Here is a 22,500-nt window from a genome sequence, read left to right as displayed (position 1 = left end):
GTGTTCGGAGTGTGTTCGGCCGCAGTTCCAAACGCCTCCACTAGAGGAAATCTGTCTCCCATTCATTTCCACTGAGAGGAGCACAAGTGTGACTATTTTTTCAGGACCATTTAACCTGTTCAAATCATGTCCATGACTTTGTGTGTGTGTTCACACAGCAAGTGCCAAAACCTTCACCAAGTTTTGTACCATTCCGATGAAGAAGAAAATAAAACAAATGTAAAAATTTCCGGTCAAAAGTGACCGAAGAGCAGCAGAGATGTTAAAAAGCCGATAACTCACGCATATGATCTGATTCCTGCACAGCCCAAGCCGACGAAGGGCCGCATGCGGATCCACTGCCTGGAGAACGTGGACAAAGCCCTGCAGTTCCTCAAGGAGCAGCGCGTGCACCTGGAGAACATGGGGTCACATGACATCGTGGACGGGAACCACCGGCTCACGCTCGGACTCATCTGGACCATCATCCTCCGCTTCCAGGTACACACAATCACACCGCCAGTAATATTATACGCGTGTAAAATATTATTTCTATTATTTTATCACACTTGCTGTAGCACTGTACTCTTAGATGTATTATTTACTTAAACCATATTTATTTATTTATTTATTTATATAGAACATATTTAGTTTTATTTTTTATATTTCCATATTTTTTTATATTTCCATATTCCATATTTTTTATATTTCCCTTATTAGGATAATTTATTTATTTATATTTATACATTATTAATTTATTAAAACACATTTTTATTATATATTTTAATAAAGCAATGTAAAATATATTTTAATATTTTTTATTTATTTGTGTATTCATTTATATTTATATATTATTCATTTATTTAAAAAACATTTTTTAAAATATATTTTAGTTAATTTTCATTTATTTATTAATAAAGAAATTATTGAGTTTTTATTACTTTATAACACCTTTTTCCTACACACTATAACACTACAATACTTACTCTTAGATGTATTATTTATTTATATTTATATATTTATTTATTTACTTGAACCCTTTTTTATTATTTATTGGAATTTTTTTTTTTATCTAAACAAAAATATTTTGTTTTATTTTATTAAGATGTGTTATTTATTTAGATTAATATATTACAGTAGTCATTTATTTATATTAGTCATATATATATATTTTTTTTTCAATCACATTTTAAAATATATTTTAACACATTTTATTTTTAGAAAATATTGAGTTTCTATTACAACATTTCTATCTACTTGTTATAGCACTGCACTGTATTTAAACTAAACAAACATATTTTGTTTTATTTTATTAAGATGTTTTATTTATTTATTTATATATTATTAATTTATTTAAACACATTTTTATTATATATTTTAATATATTTTAACAGATTTTTATATATTTATATAGAAAATATTGAGTTTCTATTATTTTATTAAAAAATCCTACTCACTACAACACTGTACTCTTATATGAATTATATATTTATATTAATATATTTACTTCAACCATTTTTTATTGGAATCATTTATTTATTTATTATACAGAAAGATACTTAGTTTTCTACTCATTATAGTACTGTGATGTTAGATGTATTATTTATTTATTTGAACACATTTTTATTTATTTATTTAAACCTTTCCCCAGACCAGAGTTTCAAAACCCTTAATAGCGTTTTGATTTTCCTCACATTATGGCTAAATAACAGCCCGAAACATCCATCATGTCGTGTTATCATCTGTGTGACAGATCCAAGACATCAGCGTGGAGACGGAAGATAATAAAGAGAAACGCTCGGCCAAGGACGCTCTTCTTCTGTGGTGTCAGATGAAGACCGCAGGGTGGGTGAAGATGCAGAACTAAGACTTCAACACACTGGCGTTCTTGATATCTGACCGTTCTCGTTTGTCTCGTTCTTCACAGATATCCCAACGTCAACATCCACAACTTCACCACCAGCTGGCGCGATGGCATGGCGTTCAATGCCCTCATTCACAAACACAGGTACCAGATTCAGCAGAGGTGTAGAGAGGACCTGAAAACCATACTCGAGTAAAAGTTCAATTCCTTACAGCGAAAATGAGTCCGTTACAAGTCACCGATTTCAATACGACTCGAGTAAAAGTCTTAGAGGATCTGATTTTAACAGTACTTAAGTATTTAACTCATGCTGAACGTAGGGTCAAACATGCACTAGTCCTCGACACCTGAGACATGCCAGTGAAAATAAGAAACAACTGATTTGTAACATGAGAAATTGTGTTTATTTTCTAAAATCAAAATAAAGCTGAACACCTAAATATTGCAATAAATAAAGGTGGACACAACAGACTCTTAAACGTCTACAAACACAAGTCTCAGTTAAAAGTGCACAAAAAGGCCATGAGTAAACCAATATCCTTTAGAAAGCTCTCATTAATATACAGGTGAAACTCGAAAAATTAGAATATCGTGCAAAAGTTATAATTTTGATGATTATGGCTTCTTATGAAAACCCCAAATTCAAAATCTCAGAAAATTTGAATATTACATGAAATCAATAAAAAAACGGATTTTAAATGCAGAAATGTCGGCCCTCTGAAAAGTATAATCATGCATATGTATATAGTTATATATACTAAATATATTAGTTTCACCTTTTAAGTTGAATTACTCAAATACATGAACTTTTGCACAATATTCTAATTTTTCGACTTTCCCCTGTAGTTGATAAATAAAATAATGTTAAATCAAAGTTTACTTGCACTGGATGTGAATTATGGATTTTGTGATTGAGCAACTCCCTGCTAATGCACTCACATTCACGTAAAGTTGCCTCGTAGAGAAGTGTGTGTGAGCAAAGGCAAAAAAACACAAGATATAGTTCCTTCAATGACCTTAGATAGTGATATCGCTTCTTTATAGCAGATACAGTTCCCATGCAAAATGTAATGTGTAATTGCATTACTCATCACAAATGTTTTGGAGTAAAAAGTACATTTACTTATTAAAAAGAATGTAACATATATATATATATTAAAGCATATGCAACTTCATGTCTATCTTCATGTAATGACTTAATTAATTAATCTTCACATACATTTTGATTGAAATGCAATGTTTTGATAATGTTTTGAACTGTGAGAATTTGCTGGCCATGAAAACTGTAAGTTTGCATTATTTTTATATCAGGAAATAGCATCTTTTATACTAATAGTTAAGGGATTATTTTGTGCTTATTAGTGACAAACAACGAAGGTCACCGTGTATATTTTACAGGTGAAACTCGAAAAATTAGAATATCGTGCAAAAGTTCATTTATTTCAGTAATTCAACTTAAAAGGTGAAACTAATATATTATATAGACTCATTACATGCGAAGTGAGATATTTATTATAATTTTAACCCTTACAGTTTATGAAAACCCCAAAGTCCCCCAATTGTGAAAAGGTTTTCATAAGCTGTAAGCCATAATCATCAAAATTATAACAATAAAGGCTTGAAATATCTCACTTTGCATGTAATGAGTCTATATAATATATTAGTTTCACCTTTTAAGTTGAATTACTGAAATAAATGAACTTTTGCACCATATTAAATTTTTTTGAGTTTCACCTGTATTTATAGTAAGTAGCCAAAAAGATGCGAGTACAGTAACTAGTTACATTTACTCCAATACTTTACACCCGTGAGATTCAGCTCACCTGCATCAAAAGCTCAGTTTTGCACTCGTAATATCCTTAATATCTCAATGCTTCTGATCTTCCCAGGCCAGACCTGATTGATTTCGACAAACTGAAGAAGTCCAACGCTCACTACAACCTGCAGAACGCCTTCAACCTGGCGGAGCAACACCTGGGTCTCACCAAACTCCTGGACCCCGAAGGTAAAGCCCGTCCTGGTCTCGCACCCGAGGAACCGTTTCATACTGTTGGCGGACGTTCTCGGTGTTCGGCGCTTCGATTTTAGTTCTAGGATCTCCTTTTGGAGGAACTACAGGTGAAACTGGAAAAATTAGAATATGGTGCAAAAGTTCATCTATTTCAGTATTTCAACTTAAAAGGTGAAACTAATATATTATATAGACTCATTACATGCAAAGTGAGATATTTCAAGCCTTTATTGTTATAATTTTGATGATTATGGCTTACAGCTTATGAAAACCCCAAAGTCAAAATTAGAATATTGTTAAACGGTTTTCATAAGCTGTAAACCATAATCATCAAAATTATGTCAAATAAAGGCTTGAAATATCTCACTTTGCATGTAATGAGTCTATATAATATATTAGTTTCACCTTTCAAGTTGAATTACTGAAATAAATGAACTTTTGCACGATATTCTAATTTTTCGAGTTTCACTTGTATTTGCATCAAGCAACTCTGTTGGTATTTTTATAATTAGTATTAATGTAATTGTTACATTTATTTTATTGCCACACTTAAATATGTGAATTATATTATCAGTAAACTGAACATTTAACGTTGTCAGGCTTTTATTTGTGCTTAATGGATAAAACAACGGCGCTGCGCACTCGGCTGCTCTGCTGTAAATTTGACCTGCCACAAGGTGGCGCTGTTTTCGACACTCTTGATGCTTTGAATCTTTTCCCGAAACATTCAGGGGAAAGCCTCAGTGCCTCATGAGGCTTCATTTGCCCATCCCTAGTTCCTGCTGGCGGTGCGAATGTAACCAGAAAACGTTCCTACGAGAACCATTAGTAGTGGCCGGTTTCACAAAGCTAGTTTAGACCGGTCTATAGTGTTAGACAAGTCTAAAATGTGCTCATAGACTAGTCTAATGCAAGTTCGACTGTTTCACAAAAATAAAGACTGACTTAATTTAGACCAAAAAAATTAGACACCCCCAGGCTAACTTAGGACTTTGTTACCATGGCAACCAGCAGCAACAATCAGTTGCATTACAAACAGCCGACAGAAAATGCAAAATGGCCGTTTCCATATATATCCATCACCATTTCAGTGTCTTTAAGTTTCTCTTGGGGTCCTCCTCCCGTTTTTGGATATTTCCTCTTAAATATATTTATTTTTTGGCATCTTGTATGTTTTTGTATCTTTTCTGTACGTCTTTAACGCTCCGCTCAACGGTCGGATTAACGCTGTTAACTGTCGTAGCAATCTTTGTCCAAATTAAACATTTCGTCTTGTTTCTACATTCTCCGCTAAATCTTCCCAGTAAAATGTCCTTGTAACTGTTAAACTCCTCCAACACACACACATATCTCCCGCTGGGGTAAACTGCACCGAGCGGTTGAATGCGCTTACTCCATCCGCCATGTTTTTTGTTTTGAAAAGTGTCTTATTTTACCCAGAATGCACTGCAGTGTAGTCCTACTTAAGATAGTCAGAGTCTTAAGTGCTTTGTGCAACGGTCTGATTTAGATGTCTATCTACTATATCTAAGCCATAGTCAAAGTCTATCTTTGTGAAACCGGCCCCTGGGAACCAGCATGATGGCTAGTGCCTAGATCTATCCGGTGCGAAAGCCCCCAATGGTCAAACACACACTCACACTCTTTCTTTTTTTGCAGATATCAGCGTAGACCATCCAGACGAGAAGTCCGTCATCACTTATGTCGTCACATACTACCATTATTTCTCCAAGATGAAGGCCTTGAAGGTGGAGGGCAAGCGTATCGGAAAGGTCTGAGTCTTCAAAACACGTAAACTACTTCTAGAAGGTTCTCCGTTTTCTGTCAAAGGACATTTCAGAGGCTGACGATTTTAGTCATTAATGTGTGCTATTTATTCATTTGTTGATAAATATAAGATATTCTTATTAAAATAAAATGCTTTAAATAAAAAAAAGTATAAATAATAATAGAAGTAATTTAAAATGTAACTGTTAGTAATGGTATCATCATAATATTTACATATTTAATAGCATTTGGTCTTCTATCCTACCTCTGTTTATTGACTTATTGACATAAATGTACTATTTATTTATTTGCTTGTTTGTTTATCAGTTTTGAAATAAATAAATAATACTTTAAAGATTCCTATTAAAATTAAAATAATTAAATACATTCCTATTTGAGATGTAATGGCATCATCTTAATATTTACATAATTTTTGTTGGTCGTCTTACATCTGTTTATTAACTGATTATTTCAGTCTTGCATGTGCTATTTATTTATTTGTTTTGTATTGTAAGCAGCAGTAAAGTTGTAAGTTTAAATATTACTAATAAAATAAATAAAAATAAATAACGTTTTAAATAAAACATTTTTTTAAATATAATATATAATAAGTAATAATATTTTAAAATATAATAAATAATTAAAATAATATAATACTACGTAATTTAAATGTAACCGTTAGCAATGGCGTCATATTAATATTTACATACTTAATTTCAATTGGTTTCTATCTTACATCTGTTTTATATTCTAAACTGTGACAGGTTTATTTTCAACCATTTATTTATTTTCAACCATTTATAGCCACATGTGATACTGATAAAGTGGCATTTCATGTACTCAACTTATCTAAAGCTGTAACTATGGTGCATTGCGACTTTTATTTCCATCAGGCAATGCAAAACTACTTTATTAAAACTGGTTTGTGTTTACTAGGTGCTCGACAACGCCATCGAGACCGAGAAGATGATCGAGAAATATGAATCTCTGGCGTCTGATCTGCTGGAGTGGATTGAACAAACCATCATCATCCTCAACAATCGAAAGTTTGCAAACTCACTGGTGGGAGTCCAGCAGCAGCTCCAGGCCTTCAACACCTACAGGACCGTGGAGAAACCACCCAAGTGAGTGTCTAAAACACACAGTGGGGGTGTAACAATATTTCCTGTCACAATATATCGCAATATAAAAATGCAACAATATGTATCGTGGATAGTGACAAATTATATTATGTATAGTTTACCCAAAATTAAAATTACTGAGAAAAAATTCAAGTTTTCAGAGTTTTAGTGTCAGTACTACATTAAACTACTATATATAATGTTGAATATAGTGTATAATAATGCAATCGGGGAATATTTGTGGGTCCTGATAATGACAAATGTCTTGTTATCAGTCAAAACTGGCCTACATTATTTTAAATATATCTAGTCAGTGACCGAGTTCAAGCATATTCGTCTAAAATAATTCTGTTTTCAGCTTCAGAATCATGAATATTGTTATTCTGGTGTCTCTATTGTCCTGTGCTTTGGGTTTCCAGCACCAAGTCCAAACCTATTCATTTACACACACCAAATTTAGCATTTTAATCAACAGTAAAAAAAAAATGTATCGTATCGTGAGTTCAGTATCGTGATATGTATCGTATCGTGAGTTCAGTATCATGAGTTCAGTATCGTGATATGTATCGTATCGTGAGTTCAGTATCGTGATATGTATCGTATCGTGAGTTCAGTATCATGAGTTCAGTATCGTGATATGTATCGTATCGTGAGTTCAGTATTGTGATATGTATCGTATCGTGAGTTCAGTATCATGAGTTCAGTATCGTGATATGTATCGTATCGTGAGTTCAGTATTGTGATATGTATCGTATCGTGAGTTCAGTATCGTGAGTTCAGTATCGTGAGTTCAGTATCGTGATATGTATCGTATCGTGAGTTCAGTATCATGAGTTCAGTATCGTGATATGTATTCGTATCGTGAGTTCAGTATCATGAGTTCAGTATCGTGATATGTATCGTATCGTGAGTTCAGTATCATGAGTTCAGTATCGTGATATGTATCGTATCGTGAGTTCAGTATCATGAGTTCAGTATCGTGATATGTATCGTATCGTGAGTTCAGTATCATGAGTTCAGTATCGTGATATGTATCGTATCGTGAGTTCAGTATTGTGATATGTATCGTATCGTGAGTTCAGTATCATGAGTTCAGTATCGTGATATGTATCGTATCGTGAGTTCAGTATTGTGATATGTATCGTATCGTGAGTTCAGTATCGTATCGTGAGTTCATTATCGTGAGTTCAGTATTGTATTGTGAGTTCAGTATTGTATCGTGAGTTCAGTATCGTATCGTGAGTTCAGTATCGTATCGTGAGTTCATTATCGTGAGTTCAGTATTGTACTGTGAGTTCAGTATTGTACTGTGAGTTCAGTATTGTATCGTGAGTTCAGTATTGTATCGTGAGTTCAGTATCGTATCAGTATTGTATCGTGAGTTCAGTATTGTATCGTGAGTTCAGTATCGTATCGTGAGTTCAGTATCGTATCGTGAGTTCAGTATCGTATCGTGAGTTCAGTATCGTATCGTGAGGTTCAGTATCGTATCGTGAGGTTCAGTATCGTATCGTGAGTTCAGTATCGTATCGTGAGTTCAGTATCGTGAGTTCAGTATCGTATCGTGAGTTCAGTATCGTATCGTGAGTTCAGTATCGTATCGTGGGTTCAGTATCGTATCGTGAGTTCAGTATCGTTTCGTGAGTTCAGTATCGTGAGTTCAGTATCGTATTCAGTATCGTATCGTGAGTTCAGTATCGTATCGTGAGTTCAGTATCGTATCGTGAGTTCAGTATCGTATCGTGAGTTCAGTATCGTATAGTGAGTTCAGTATCGTATAGTGAGTTCAGTATCGTATAGTGAGTTCAGTATCGTATCGTGAGTTCAGTATCGTATCGTGAGTTCAGTATCGTATCGTGAGTTCAGTATCGTATCGTGAGTTCAGTATCGTGATATGTATCGTATCGTGAGTTCAGTATCGTATCGTGAGTTCAGTATCGTATCGTGAGTTCAGTATCGTGATATGTATCGTATCGTGAGTTGAGTATCGTGAGTTCAGTATCGCGATATGTATCGTATCGTGAGTATCGTATCGTATCGTGAGTTCGTATCGTGAGTTCAGTATCGTATCGTGAGTTCAGTATCGTATCGTGAGTTCAGTATCGTGATATGTATCGAATCGTGACACAAGAGTATCGTTACACCGCTAACAAACAGCAGAATATATTAGGACTAAAATGAGCTGAATTTTATTCTCAACTCTCTTTCTCTCTCTCCACAGATTCACTGAGAAGGGAAACCTGGAGGTGCTTCTGTTTACTATCCAGAGCAAGATGAGGGCTAATAACCAGAAGGTGTACATGCCACGCGAGGGCAAACTCATCTCAGACATCAACAAGGTGAAGTTACCTCAGATTTACCTTAGAAACTGCACGTATTCCTTCAGTCTGAGTGTTTCTCTCTTGCTTTCCGGCACAGATATCTAAACATACATTTACTTGAGATGCTAAATGACTTATATCATACCTGCCAACTTTTGAGTTTTGCTCGGCGTGAGATTTGTTGGCGGGGGGGGGGGGGGGGTAGAGACGAGTGAGATTTGTTGACGGGGGGGGGGGGGGGGGGGGGGTGGTAGAGACTAGTGAGATTTATTGATGAGGGGGGGGTTGCGGTCTCGCTCGCGCAAGGTCTCTCGCTCGCTCTACGCGGTTTGGAGCACAATCTCTGTCTCGCATGAACGCTCGCTCTAGATAACGGGAGATTTTTAACGAATTTGCGGTATAACTAGTCGATCACGAGTGGCTCAACAGGTAGATATATAGATAAACTCATCTTCCAGGCATTTGACCGCCCGGGTTGACACTTCAGCGTGAGAAATCGGGAGTGTGGCGTGTGAGCGTGTGAAACCAATCAAATGCGGGTGTCTCACGGCCAATGCGTGAGAGTTGGCAGCTATGTTATATTAAGCCTTGTTAAGTTTATGCTTAAAACAAGAACAAATATCTGACAGTGGCATCAGAAAAATAAAATGTTTCTAAAGTGAGAACAGGATTATTCTTACACCCCATTGGCAGATATTTACAAATATGTAGGAAAACTGCAACACCCATAATGCACCAGGCATGTTGCCATCCAAGGCCACGCCCACCTGTCTGCAATAGGTCGCAATGGTCGGGTTCCTGAAGTAAAACATACCTTGATTTTCTCTATAGGGAAATCGATTTAGAACGATAACTCTTTAAAGCCTTAAAGCATTAAAAAATAAACCTTTAAAGCCAGACGACGAGTTACGAGGTTGTTAATCGATGCTATTTGCTTCTGTTAAAGCCGTTAGCCCACATTATTTCGGCTTATTTTTTTAAATTATCATGTTTAACAGCGTAGTTCCTGGTGAAAAACTACATTACCCATGATGCTGTACAGAAAATTGCTTCATGGGATTGTAGTTCTTTCCTTTACTAAAACTACAAATCAAAGTTTGTAGTGTTGTGATTCTCCTCGTTGCTGATTGGCTTTGGTTCATGGCTTATACATTTTTAACAAAAACTATTTTAAAATCCCTATGGGAAAAATTAATGTAAAAAATACGTTCAGAACAAGCGCCACTGAAAAATGCAAGGCAATTTATTTATATAGCACATTTCATACACTAGGGTAATTCAAAGTGCTTTACACAGAAAGGATTTAAAATAATCAGGAAAAGGAATCAAACACCGCCTTGCTTTAGTAGGAAATACTTCTTAAGAAACTTTTATTAGTGTTGGCAGTAATATAGATTTTTCAATGCATATTGATACTGAAAGATCTGAAACTCTTCCGCAGAATAGATACAAAAGACTCGCTCTCTAATCTCTCCGACAGCGAGTCGACACACAAACCCTTCACTCACTCGTTTAATTTTCTCCGGATGAATATTGTTGGTGGTTCAGGGCTTGAATTCTGGCGTGTATTGACCCAAAGTGCGCGCACATAAAGTATATTGGCTATATAAAAGAGCATAATGGGTCTGTGCGTCAGGTCTTAAAGTGACAGTAGCCTAATATACCGGCTGCCAAATTATGAGATGCTATTAAAAATATCTATATGGTAGTTATTCCCCTATGGTATCGGTGTCCAAATTGTGGCCAGTGAAAATGCGGAGTGGCTAGTAACTTTGGAAAACCACTGGTGAGCAAAAAGCTAATGTCAAGGCAAAATTGTAAATACAATAGTTTTTTGTGACGTCAGCATGTTAAAAGCATCAGATGTATCCTCACTAGAATCTGAATGCTGATGTGTTGCTGTGATGTTGCAGGCGTGGGAGCGTCTGGAGAAGGCCGAGCACGAGCGTGAGTTAGCGCTGAGGACCGAGCTGATCCGACAGGAGAAACTGGAGCAACTCGCCAGACGCTTCGACCGCAAGGCCGCCATGAGGGAGACCTGGCTGAGCGAGAACCAGCGCCTCGTGTCACAGGTTCAGTCCTATAAGCACACACACACACACACACACACACATGTGCTGCGTCCTTCATGGCGCTGTGCAATGTTATTCCAGCACTGATTTAACACGATTTTGTGCCCCCTGGTGGTGAAAGATTTTATTTTATATTTATACATTGACATTTTATTTATATATTTCTGAACTCTGCTATGATATAAAAATATTCAATTATAATATATTTGTAAAAAAAAAAGTATTTATATTATTATGAATTATTATGTTATTACTTGTTGTACATTTATATTATTATTTATATTTTTGTAATGAAAATAAAGGCAAATTTTTATAATGTACATATATTTGAAAAACATTGTTTACTTATATTTTAGTATTTATTGTGAATTGTGTTCTTATTATAAATTTATATTATTTATATCATTTTTATGAGAACAAATATATAAATATAAAATTGTACTATATTTTTAACTATGTTATGATACGAATATATTTAATTATAATGTATTTAATAAACAGTGTTTATGTATATTTTAATTATTATGAATTATATTTTATTACTTATTTTACATTTATATTATTATTTATATATTTTTTACAAAATTAATGGCTTTAAATGAGTATATGATAAAAATGTTAATGCTAATTTTCATAATGTTGTATAAATACATTATGTATGTATATATATTTTTTTTTTTGGTTGAAAAAATAGTTTATTTATATTTTAATAATTATTATGAATTATTATGTTATTATAAATTTACATCATTATTTATATTATTTTTATGAAAACAAAAGCTCTAAATGATCGATCTCTGCTTCCTCTAAACATAGATGAATCAAACAATAATTTTACTACATTTCTGAACAATGTTATGAAAGATATTTAATTATAATATATTTAAAAACGTTTATTTTTATTTTAATATTTATGATAAATTATTATGTGTTATTATTACTTATTATCCATTTATATTATTATTTATTTGATCATTATACAAATAAAATTAAATGAGCATTTTTCATAATTTTGCCACAACAAATCTCTGCTTCCTCTAAACATACATGAACCAAATAATAATCATACTTCTGAACTATTATGAAAGAGAGTTTGTAGAAATTAGTATTTTTCTTGATTTAATATACAGTCTGTGTTAAAAAAAACTGGGTGTCCCAGCCATATATACAATATATACATTTTTTAATTTTTGCTTTTCTTTTTCTCATACATAAAAATACAGATCAAAAAAAATAAAAATAAAAAATAAAACGAAAACAGTCTTGTAAGATAATAAGAAATTATTATTTTTAACATATTAACATGTTTTTGTACATTTGGCATCTCTGAGATTTCCAGATGTATAATCTTAGATTAATAATAAAAAAACAGAAAAGACAAAAACGAAACGAAGGTCCTAGGAGGTTATTGCTTATAACTGTTTATACACATGGGATTGTGCAATATACTTATTGTGCTTGTGTGTTAATTTTACCCTGCAAAAAAATGTTTTTCTTACTTAGTATTTTTGTCTTGTTTCCAGTCCAAATATCAAACATTTCTCAAATCAAGATGCATTTACTAAAGTTGTAAAATCACATAAGATTTTAAGTCTTGTTTTCGGGGGGAATTAATCAAAGTAAAGTGAGTTTTTGCTCAAAACAAGCAAAATTATCTGCCGATGGGGTCAGAAAAATAATGTTGCTTCTGTTTGAATTAAGATTATTTTTCTGACCCCATTGTCAGATAATTTTGCTTGTTTTAAGCAAAAACTCACTTTATTTTGATTAATTTCTTCGGAAAACAGGACATAATATCTTATGAAAATCTAGTAAATGCATCTTGATTTAAGAATTTTTTGATATTTGGACTGGAAACAAGACAAAAATGCTAAGTAAGAAAAGCGAATTTAAGCGCAATGACAATAAAGGCATTCAATTCAACTCAATTAAAACGAGTGTTTGTTCTTAACGTTCCTGTTTCTCTTCTGCAGGACAATTTCGGATTCGACCTCCAGGCGGTCGAGGCGGCGACTAAAAAGCACGAGGCGATCGAGACGGACATCGCGGCGTACGAGGAGCGCGTGCAGGCGGTGGTGTCCGTGGCCAGAGAGCTGGAGGCGGAGAACTACCACGACATCAAGCGCATCGCGGCGCGTAAAGACAACGTCCTGCGCCTGTGGGAGTATCTCCTGGAGCTGCTCAAAGCCCGCCGGCAGAGGCTGGAGATGAACCTCGGCCTGCAGCGCGTCTTCCAGGAGATGCTCTACATCATGGACTGGATGGATGAAATGAAGGTGAGAGAGATGAACGTAAAAGTGGACAGGTGAAACTCGACAAACTAGAATATCGTGCAAAAGATAAGTCAACTTAAAAGGTGAAACTAATATATTATATAGACTCATTACAAGCAAAGTGAGATATTTCAAGCCTTTATTTGTTATAATGTTGATGATTATAGCTTACAGCTTATGAAAACCCCAAAGTCAATATTAGAATATTGTGAAAAGGTTTTCATAAGCTGTAAGCCATAATCATCAAAATAATAACAAATAAAGGCTTGAAATATCTCACTTTGCATGTAATGAGTCTATATAATATATTAGTTTCACCTTTTAAGTTGAATTACTGAAATAAATGAACTTTTGCACTATATTCTAGTTTTTAGAGTTTCAAACTTTCACCTGTAGATTCTAGGGTTACACTTTATTTTAAAGTCCCTGTAAAGGCAATTTAAAAAAAAAATTCTAAACACATTATAAATGTTAGAAATGTATTGATTAAACATATTACAAAGACTGTGAACTGTGAATTACTGTATTGTGGAGTTAGACCGTTAAACAGTTTTTCACCATTGCTATTTTCCGGATTTTCTGGGCGGGGCTAAAACGGGGCTCGATGACGCACTGGAGCCCTTGAGCTCCTGGACACGCCCCTACTTGATGCCCTACTAAAGCCGCTGAGGCTGGCCGTTCCTAACAGTATTATAGAGCACATTCACATCAGTTTGCCGCTCATTCGCGAGTTACTGTCAGTACTATTATTAGTAACGGCCTACAGATTGCTAGCTAACTATGCCTTTGTCACGGAAATGCGTAACGTTACTACCTGGATGCGATCACCGGATCAGTACAAAACAGATGCTTATTTACATTTCCGAAAAACGATTACATCAAGAAGAAATGGATTAATTTTGTGAAGAGCCACCTTGATGGAGAGCTGAGGATCACCGCCAAAACCCACTTCTGTAAGTTATCATTTTACACGGGATAGTTTTATAAACTTTCATCAGAGACAACTGGGATTCACTGATAATCCGCTGTTACTGGTGAATGGGGCCGAACCGACTATCTCCCGCCTCGGCCTTCATCCTCCCGTCGCGCCGACAACTGGTGCCATCATCGGCAGTGCGTGCCCACCGTGCGAGCATCCATTCCGGCTGTAGAGTTCAGTCTATGATTCAGTGTGGCGACGGCAGCTTTCCCGCGAGTGGGCGTGGCTTCAGCACAGCCAGTGGACACGCCCCCAGCGTTTGAGAGCAGAGAATACTGCTCATTTTTTCAAGATTTTGATAGCTTATTTTATGTACTTGCTGGCTTTTTTTATCATTCAAATTGGGCTGGGTGACTAATAACACATTTTTCTGTGGTGTGACAAACTCAGAACACATACTTAATTTTGACTTTACAGGGACTTTAAAACAATTCTTTACCTTAAAATAATGTTTCCAAAATGGTTTCAGTGGTTCATTAAGTCGTAACAGGGTGAAAGGCACTTCTGGATCCTGTATCTGCTATAACCACGCTGTGTAAGATTGCCAGATCGGGTCACGTTTCTGTAGTTCTAATGAGACATAAGAAAACTACAAATTTGACTTGCTTTACGTCAAGCGTTACAATAGTCTTTATTTTGTTTTTCTTCGTTTCTGATGCCGCAATAGATCATACTTTCATGAAATTATGCATCATACTCTAGCTTGTGTGTGGACATCGTTCATTCCAAAGCCGGCGCTGGATAAACAGCGAGTGTGTGTGCGACAGTCGGCTGCGCTAGGCTAAAGTATTTACCACAGCGGTAATGGACAATTCCACTTCCAACCTGTAGGGCGACCGCAGAGGAAAAGTTATTTGGTGTTGCTTTAAGGTGTCATTGTTACAGAGTAATTATATATTTGAGTGCCGAGTAATATTAAGAAACTACATGTACTTACTATAGGGTTAGGGACGGATTAGGGTTTGGGTGAGGGTTAGTTGCATGTAATTATGCATAATTTACTGTTATTACTACGGTAAGTGCATGTAACGTATGTAACAAGGACACTGTAAAATAAAGTGTTACCGGTTAGAAAAGGCAAAAATGTATGAGATTTCATCCTCATCTTCAGCTAAACTTTCGATATATAGTTTTAACTGGATTATATTTGAAAACTGCAAAAAATGCTTAGTATTTTTGTCTTGTTTCCAGTCCAAATATCAACAAATTCTTCAATCAAGATGCATTTACTAGATTTTCCTAAGATATTATGTCCTGTTTTCCGAGGGAATTAATCAAAAATAAAGTGAGTTTTTGCTCAAAACAAGCAAAATTATCTGCCAATGGGGTCAGAAAAATAATCTTCATTCAAACAGAAACAACATTATTTTTCTGACCCCATCGGCAGATAATTTTGCTTGTTTTAAGCAAAAACTCACTTTATTTTGATTAATTCCCCCCCGAAAACCAGACTTAAAATCTTATGTGATTTTACAACTTTAGTAAATGCATCTTGATTTGAGAAATGTTTGATATTTGGACTGGAAACAAGACAAAAATACTATATATAGGTTTAACTGGATTATATTTGAAAACGGCAAACAATGCTTTCTTACTTAGTATTTTTGTCTTGTTTGCGAGCTTGACTAACGTGACCCGCCAGAGCTGATGCTGCGCTTGATTGTCATCTCCTGATGCTTGTCCGCTGTTCCCCGCAGATGCTGCTGCTTTCCCAGGATTACGGGAAGCACTTGCTGGGAGTGGAAGATCTCCTGCAGAAACACGCGCTGGTGGAGGCCGACATCGGCATTCAGGCCGACCGCGTCAAAGCCGTCAACGCCAACGCTCAGAGGTTCGCCGTGGACGAGGAGGGTAAGAACAGTTTTGAGAAGATGTCACATTTAAACGAGTCATTTGCTTTAGTGTCTTTATGCCATGAGGAACTGACTTTAGTGTGACGGATGTTTTTTAAATACAGGTGAAACTCTAAAATATGGTGCAAAAGTTCATTTATTTCAGTAATTCAACTTAAAAGGTGAAACTAATATATTATATAGACTCATTACATGCAAAGTGAGATATTTCAAGCCTTTATTTGTTATAATTGTGATGATTATGGCTTACAGCTTATGAAAACCTTTTCACAATATTCTAATTTTGACTTTGGGGTTTTCATAAGCTGTAAGCCATAATCATCACAATTATAACAAATAAAGGCTTGAAATATCTCACTTTGCATGTAATGAGTCTATATAATATATTAGTTTCACCTTTTAAGTTGAATTACTGAAATAAATGAACTTTTGCACCATATTCTAATTTTTCAATTGACATTTACATTCACATTTATGCTTTTAGCAGACGCTTTTAATCCAAAGGGATTAACAAAAGACGTGACAAAAGCAGTTTTTTTATATATTTTTTTATAAAATCATATTATTTCAGAATAAAATAAAAATAGGGAGTCCAGGTCCAGTCCAGACAGCTCATTTATTATAGTGGGAGAAAAATATTTTTGTGAGTTTTTATGATTCATTAGTGATTCCTGGTGAAAGACCAGCAGGTTCAGAGTCAGATTGCTGGAGCGGAGCCGGTTTTTTTTTTGGTCCAGATCGGGTTTTGCAAGGTTCCCACGGTCTATAACCTGGAAATAAAGAGAATTTAAGAAATGATTTATAGGCCAGGAAAAATCAGCGAAATGTAATACATTTTAGAGGTCTGGATATGCTCTAAATGGAGTTAAATCATCGTTTGAGCCACAATCAAATCTCAGCACACTTTATTTCCATGATCCACTTTAGACATTCTACTAACTATAACACAACTTTAACACATGTCAACAAACTCATTATAGTATTAGTAGTTTGTTAGGTTTGGGTTAGTTTAATAATAAGTTGTAAAATAGTTGTAATATAAGTTTACATACTTGAAAAGTTACTTATAGTTAGTAGAATGTATAAAGTGGACCATAGAAATAAAGTGTTACCCTTGTTGGTTTCACTTCATTTTGATGGTCCCTTTAACACATTCTGTTGACTATAAGTAACGTTGCACCTACATGTGTATTAACTCTCATTAGAGTGTTAGTTGAGTATTAATAGACTGGTAGGGTTAGGGTTAGATCCCCCAAAAATGAGAATGATGTCATTAATGACTCTTCCTCGTGTCGCTCCAAGCCCGTCAGACCTCCGTTCATCTTCAGGACACAGTTTAAGATATTTTAGATTTAGTCCGAGAGCTTTCATTGTAAATGTATGTACGGTATACTGTCCTTGTCCAGAAAGGAAATAAAGACATCATCAAAGTAGTCCATGTGACATCAGTGGGTTAGTTAGTGTGTGTTGAAGCATCGAAAATACATTTTGGTCCAAAAATAACAAAAACTACGACTTTATTCAGCATTGTATTGTGTTCCGGTTCTGTTGTGGATCCGCGTTCAGTGGTTCAGCTCACTGTAAAGCTACTTTGAAACAATTTGTGTTGTAAAAAGCGCTATATTAATAAAGCTGACTCTCTATCCCTCTTTAGGCTACAAACCCTGTGACCCTCAGGTCATCCGAGACCGCGTGTCCCACATGGAGTTCTGCTACCAGGAGCTGACCCAGTTAGCATCCGAGCGTCGCGCACGCCTCGAAGAATCCCGGCGTTTGTGGAAGTTCTTCTGGGAAATGGCTGAGGAAGAGGGCTGGATTCGGGAGAAAGAGCAGATCCTTTCCTCAGACGACTGTGGGAAGGATTTAACCGGCGCCGTCCGCCTATTGAGTCAACATCGTGCTCTGGAAGACGAGATGAGCGGGCGCTCGGGACACCTCCAGAACACGGTCCGCGAGGGCCAAACGATGGCCGACGCCGGGCATTTCGGCGAAGCTAAGATCCGTGAGCGCATCGCGGATGTTCAAGCGCAATGGGCCGCTCTGGAACAGCTAGCGTTGGTGAGGAAAACCCGTTTGGAAGAAGCTTGTAGCCTTCACCAGTTCCAGGTCGACGCTGACGACGTGGACGCCTGGACTTTAGACGCACTTCGGATCGTCTCCACCTCAGATGTCGGCCATGATGAGTTTTCAACTCAAGCTTTGGTTAGGAAACACAAAGACGCGTCGTCCGAGGTTGCTAGTTATCGTCCGGTGATTGACGCTCTCCACGAACAGGCGCAGTCTCTTCCTCCCGAACATGCGAAGGCGGAGAACGTTAGCGAGCGGCTAGCCGGCATTGAGGAACGCTATAGAGAGGTTTCGGAGTTGACCCGGCTGAGGAAACAGGCCTTGCAAGACGCCCTGGCGCTCTATAAGATGTTTAGCGAGGCGGATGCGTGTGAACTCTGGATCGATGAGAAAGAGCAGTGGCTCAACAGCATGGAGATCCCAGAGAAGCTGGAGGACCTGGAGGTCATTCAGCACAGGTGAGAGGTCAAGTCTGTGGGCCCTATCATACACTCGGGGGCCGGTTTCACAAAGCTATTTTAAAAAGTTTGCGTTCTGGAGAAGCGTTCAGTTTTTCCGCTTGCAAATTCTGCCATGTCAATAGCGAATCTGCCATGACGCGAGCGCAACTGGCTTTTAAAGGGAATGGGAGACGAGACTCTGATTGGTTTATTGGAGGTTACGCCCAAAACACACATATTACTCATTAAGAGAATAGAGACAAAACACACCCATTACTCGTTAAGAGAATAGAGACAACCCTTTTAGACCATGCGCCGGGAGCGCCGACCATTTGTCCCGTCGTTAAACTAGCAAAAGAGGATTCGGACACACACTAAGTGTTTGCGCTTTGCTAACCATGCGCTTAGATCGTTAAAACAGGGGCCCTGTATCTTTGTGGCCATATTCATCACACCAATTGGGGTTTGCGGCATGTTTTGCGCCATCACTTTGAATAATGTGCTGAACAATGCGGTGTTTGCATGTAAATGCTTTTTTGAGAAAGCCTAAAGTTTGAAGTAGTTTTAAAAACTTGAATTTTGAAGCATTTTTATGTTTAAATTAGTTTTAAAAACTTGATTTTTTTAAGCAGTTTTATGTTTAAATTTGTTTTAAAAGCTTGATTTTTTTATGCAGTTTTATGTTTAAATTAGTTTTAAAAGCTTAAAACCGTTTTAAGTTTAAAGTCATTTTAAAAGCTTGAATTTTGAAGCAGTTTTATGTTAAATTTGTTTTAAAAGTTTGATTTTTTTTAAGCAGTTTTATGTTTAAATTTGTTTTTAAAGCTTGAATTTTTTTAAGCAGTTTTATGTTAAATTTGTTTTAAAAGCTTGATTTTTTTTAAGCAGTTTTATGTTTAAATTAGTTTTAAAAGCTCGATTTTTTTAAGCAGTTTTATGTTTAAATTAGTTTTAAAAGCTTAAAACCATTTTAAGTTTAAAGTCATTTTAAAAGCTTGAATTTTGAAGCAGTTTTATGTTAAATTTGTTTTAAAAGTTTGATTTTTTTTTAAGCAGTTTTATGTTAAATTTGTTTTATGTTTAAATTAGTTTTAAAAGCTTAAAACCGTTTTAAGTTTGAAGTCATTTTAAAAGCTTGAATTTTGAAGCAGTTTTTATGTTAAATGTGTTTTAAAAGTTTGATTTTTTTAAGCAATTTTATGTTTAAATTTGTTTTTAAAGCTTGAATTTTTTTAAGCAGTTTTATGTTAAATTAAGTTTTAAAAGCTTAAAACCGTTTTAAGTTTGAAGTCATTTTAAAAGCTTGAATTTTGAAGCAGTTTTATGTTAAATTTGTTTTAAAAGTTTGAAGCTGTTTTAAGTTTGAGTTGGTTTTAAAAGCTTGAAGCCGTTATAAAGGTTAAAAGGTTTTAAGGCCATTCAGTCTCTCTGACAGGACAGATCATTCAAATGCTATTCAGTTTCTAGGATGACGATACGCTGATGATTGTGTGATGATGAAAATGATTTCTTTACGTTCCAGGTTTGAGAGTCTGGAGCCTGAAATGAATAACCAGGCCTCACGTGTGGCAGTCGTCAATCAGATCGCCAGGCAGCTGATACACAACGGACACCCGAGCGAGAAAGACATCAAAACCCAACAAGACAAGCTCAACACCAGGCAAGTCATGGCACTTTCTGTTCTGAGTTCTGTGTAGAAAGCAGAACTATTATAGCTGGTCACCAGAACATGTCACTGGATGCTGGTACCTAGCATGGGGAAAAACTAACTGCGATTTGTCTGATAAAAATTATATATATATATATATACAGGTGAAACTCGAAAAATTAGAATATCGTGAAAAAGTTCATTTATTTCAGTAATTCAACTTAAAAGGTGAAACTAATATATTATATAGACTCATTACATGCAAAGTGAGATATTTCAAGCCTTTATTTGTTATAATGTTGATGATTATGGATTACAGCTTATGAAAACCCCAAAGTCAAAATTAGAATATTGTGAAAAGGTTTTCATAAACTGTAAACCATAATCATCAAAATTATAACAAATAAAGGCTTGAAATATCTCACTTTGCATGTAATGAGTCTATATAATACACAGGTGAAACTCGAAAAATTTGAATATCCTGCAAAAGTTATAATTTTGATGATTATGGCTTCTTATGAAAACCCTAAATTCAAAATCTCAGAAAATTAGAATATTAGGTGAAATCAATAAAAAAAGGATTTTAAATGCAGAAATGTCGTATAATCATGCATATGTATATAATTATATATACTAAATATATTTATACCATGGTCTGGGTGAATACTCGATTCTGATTGGCTGCAGGGTGTCCATTAAAAAGTGATAGAGGACACCTAGTAAAGGAGTTCTGGTGAAATTTCTGGTTTGAAATTAATAAATAAATGCGCTGGCTACATCAGCTGCGAGTAACCATAGCAACAGGCAGTCAAAGTATCCGTTTACAATTTATAAACCGTCAGGCGTAACCAGGGAAACCAAGTTATTGTTTGTAAAAACTTTAGATTTCGATTGTAAAACTAATTGAAATATAAACTAATGTTTTAAAAATGTGTTATTTGGCAAGTGATCATGGTATAAGCGGGTTAATGCCCGACGAGGTGTCCATTGTCTAGATATTAATGGACTATTATCCTCCGCGTTCACGCCTCGCCGTCGTCCAATATTATCCGACAATGGACACCTCGTCGGGCATTAACCCTCACTAGTTTCACCTTTTAATTTGAATTACTGAAATACCTGAACTTTTGCACGATATTCTAATTTTTCCAGTTTCACCTGTAAATGTATCTTGTTTTGAGAATGTCCAGATATTTGTAGTGGAAAGCAAGGCTTTGTATTGCAGTGCATGTGCTTAAACGCAGCCTGATGCTCATCCGCAGGTGGAGTCAGTTCCGCGACCTGGTGGACCTGAAGAAAGAGTCCCTGAACTCCGCCTTGGGCGTGCAGAACTACCACCTCGACTGCAACGAGACCAAATCCTGGATCCGCGAGAAGACAAAAGTCATCGAGTCCACTCAAGAGCTGGGAAACGACCTCACAGGTGTAATGGCACTGCAACGCAAACTCACCGGCATGGAGCGCGACCTGGCCGCCATCGAAGCCAAACTGGGAGATCTCCGCGGCGAAGCGGATCGTTTGGCCGGAGAACATCCCGACCAGGCCAAAGCCATAACAGGGCGACTAGCGGAAATCACCTCGGTTTGGGAAGAGATGAAAGAAACGCTTCGAAACCGAGAGGAATCTCTTGGGGAAGCCAGTAAACTCCAGCAGTTCCTTCGCGAACTGGACGATTTCCAGTCTTGGCTTTCCCGAACGCAAACGGCCATCGCGTCCGAAGACATGCCGAACACGCTAGCCGAGGCGGAGAAGCTTCTAGCTCAACATGAAGGCATCAAGAATGAGATTAACAACTATGAAGAGGACTATCAGAAGATGCGAGACATGGGTGAGATGGTGACGCAGGGACAGACGGACGCCCAGTACATGTTCCTGAGGCAGAGGCTCCAGGCTCTGGACACCGGCTGGAACGAGCTTCACAAGATGTGGGAGAACCGGCAGAACCTTCTGTCACAGTCTCACGCCTATCAGATCTTCCTCAGAGACACCAAACAAGCCGAGGCCTTCCTCAACAACCAGGTGATTTGGTTAGACACCACTAAATGTTTTGAATGTGAAAGGCTAAAAGACTAACATTTTTCACATCAACTCCTCCTGAAGTTTTT

The 22,500-nt window shown here is 36.3% G+C and overlaps 1 protein-coding gene across 2 annotated transcripts in view; it reads left to right on the top strand.

Moving 5' to 3' along the window:
• Positions 1–22,500, top strand: part of sptbn1 (spectrin, beta, non-erythrocytic 1) — a 98,213-nt gene that overhangs the window by 33,201 nt on the left and 42,512 nt on the right. For both annotated transcript variants that reach the window (XM_056243021.1, XM_056243020.1), the window contains exons 3-15: positions 307–480; positions 1,733–1,824; positions 1,907–1,987; positions 3,733–3,848; positions 5,514–5,626; positions 6,558–6,745; positions 8,964–9,081; positions 10,977–11,135; positions 13,109–13,411; positions 16,085–16,238; positions 17,895–18,765; positions 20,270–20,407; positions 21,658–22,414. In XM_056243021.1, coding sequence (XP_056098996.1) covers positions 307–480; positions 1,733–1,824; positions 1,907–1,987; positions 3,733–3,848; positions 5,514–5,626; positions 6,558–6,745; positions 8,964–9,081; positions 10,977–11,135; positions 13,109–13,411; positions 16,085–16,238; positions 17,895–18,765; positions 20,270–20,407; positions 21,658–22,414 — 3,264 coding nt within the window. The remainder of the gene's footprint in view (positions 1–306; positions 481–1,732; positions 1,825–1,906; positions 1,988–3,732; positions 3,849–5,513; positions 5,627–6,557; positions 6,746–8,963; positions 9,082–10,976; positions 11,136–13,108; positions 13,412–16,084; positions 16,239–17,894; positions 18,766–20,269; positions 20,408–21,657; positions 22,415–22,500) is intronic.

The sequence above is a fragment of the Rhinichthys klamathensis genome, unplaced genomic scaffold, assembly GCF_029890125.1.
Source record: "Rhinichthys klamathensis goyatoka isolate OS25496 unplaced genomic scaffold, OSU_Roscu_1.1 h1tg000769l_1, whole genome shotgun sequence".
Taxonomy (NCBI): Eukaryota; Metazoa; Chordata; class Actinopteri; order Cypriniformes; family Leuciscidae; genus Rhinichthys; species Rhinichthys klamathensis.
Note: the sequence above shows the minus strand (reverse complement) of the source record. Positions and strands in the feature narration are given on the sequence as shown.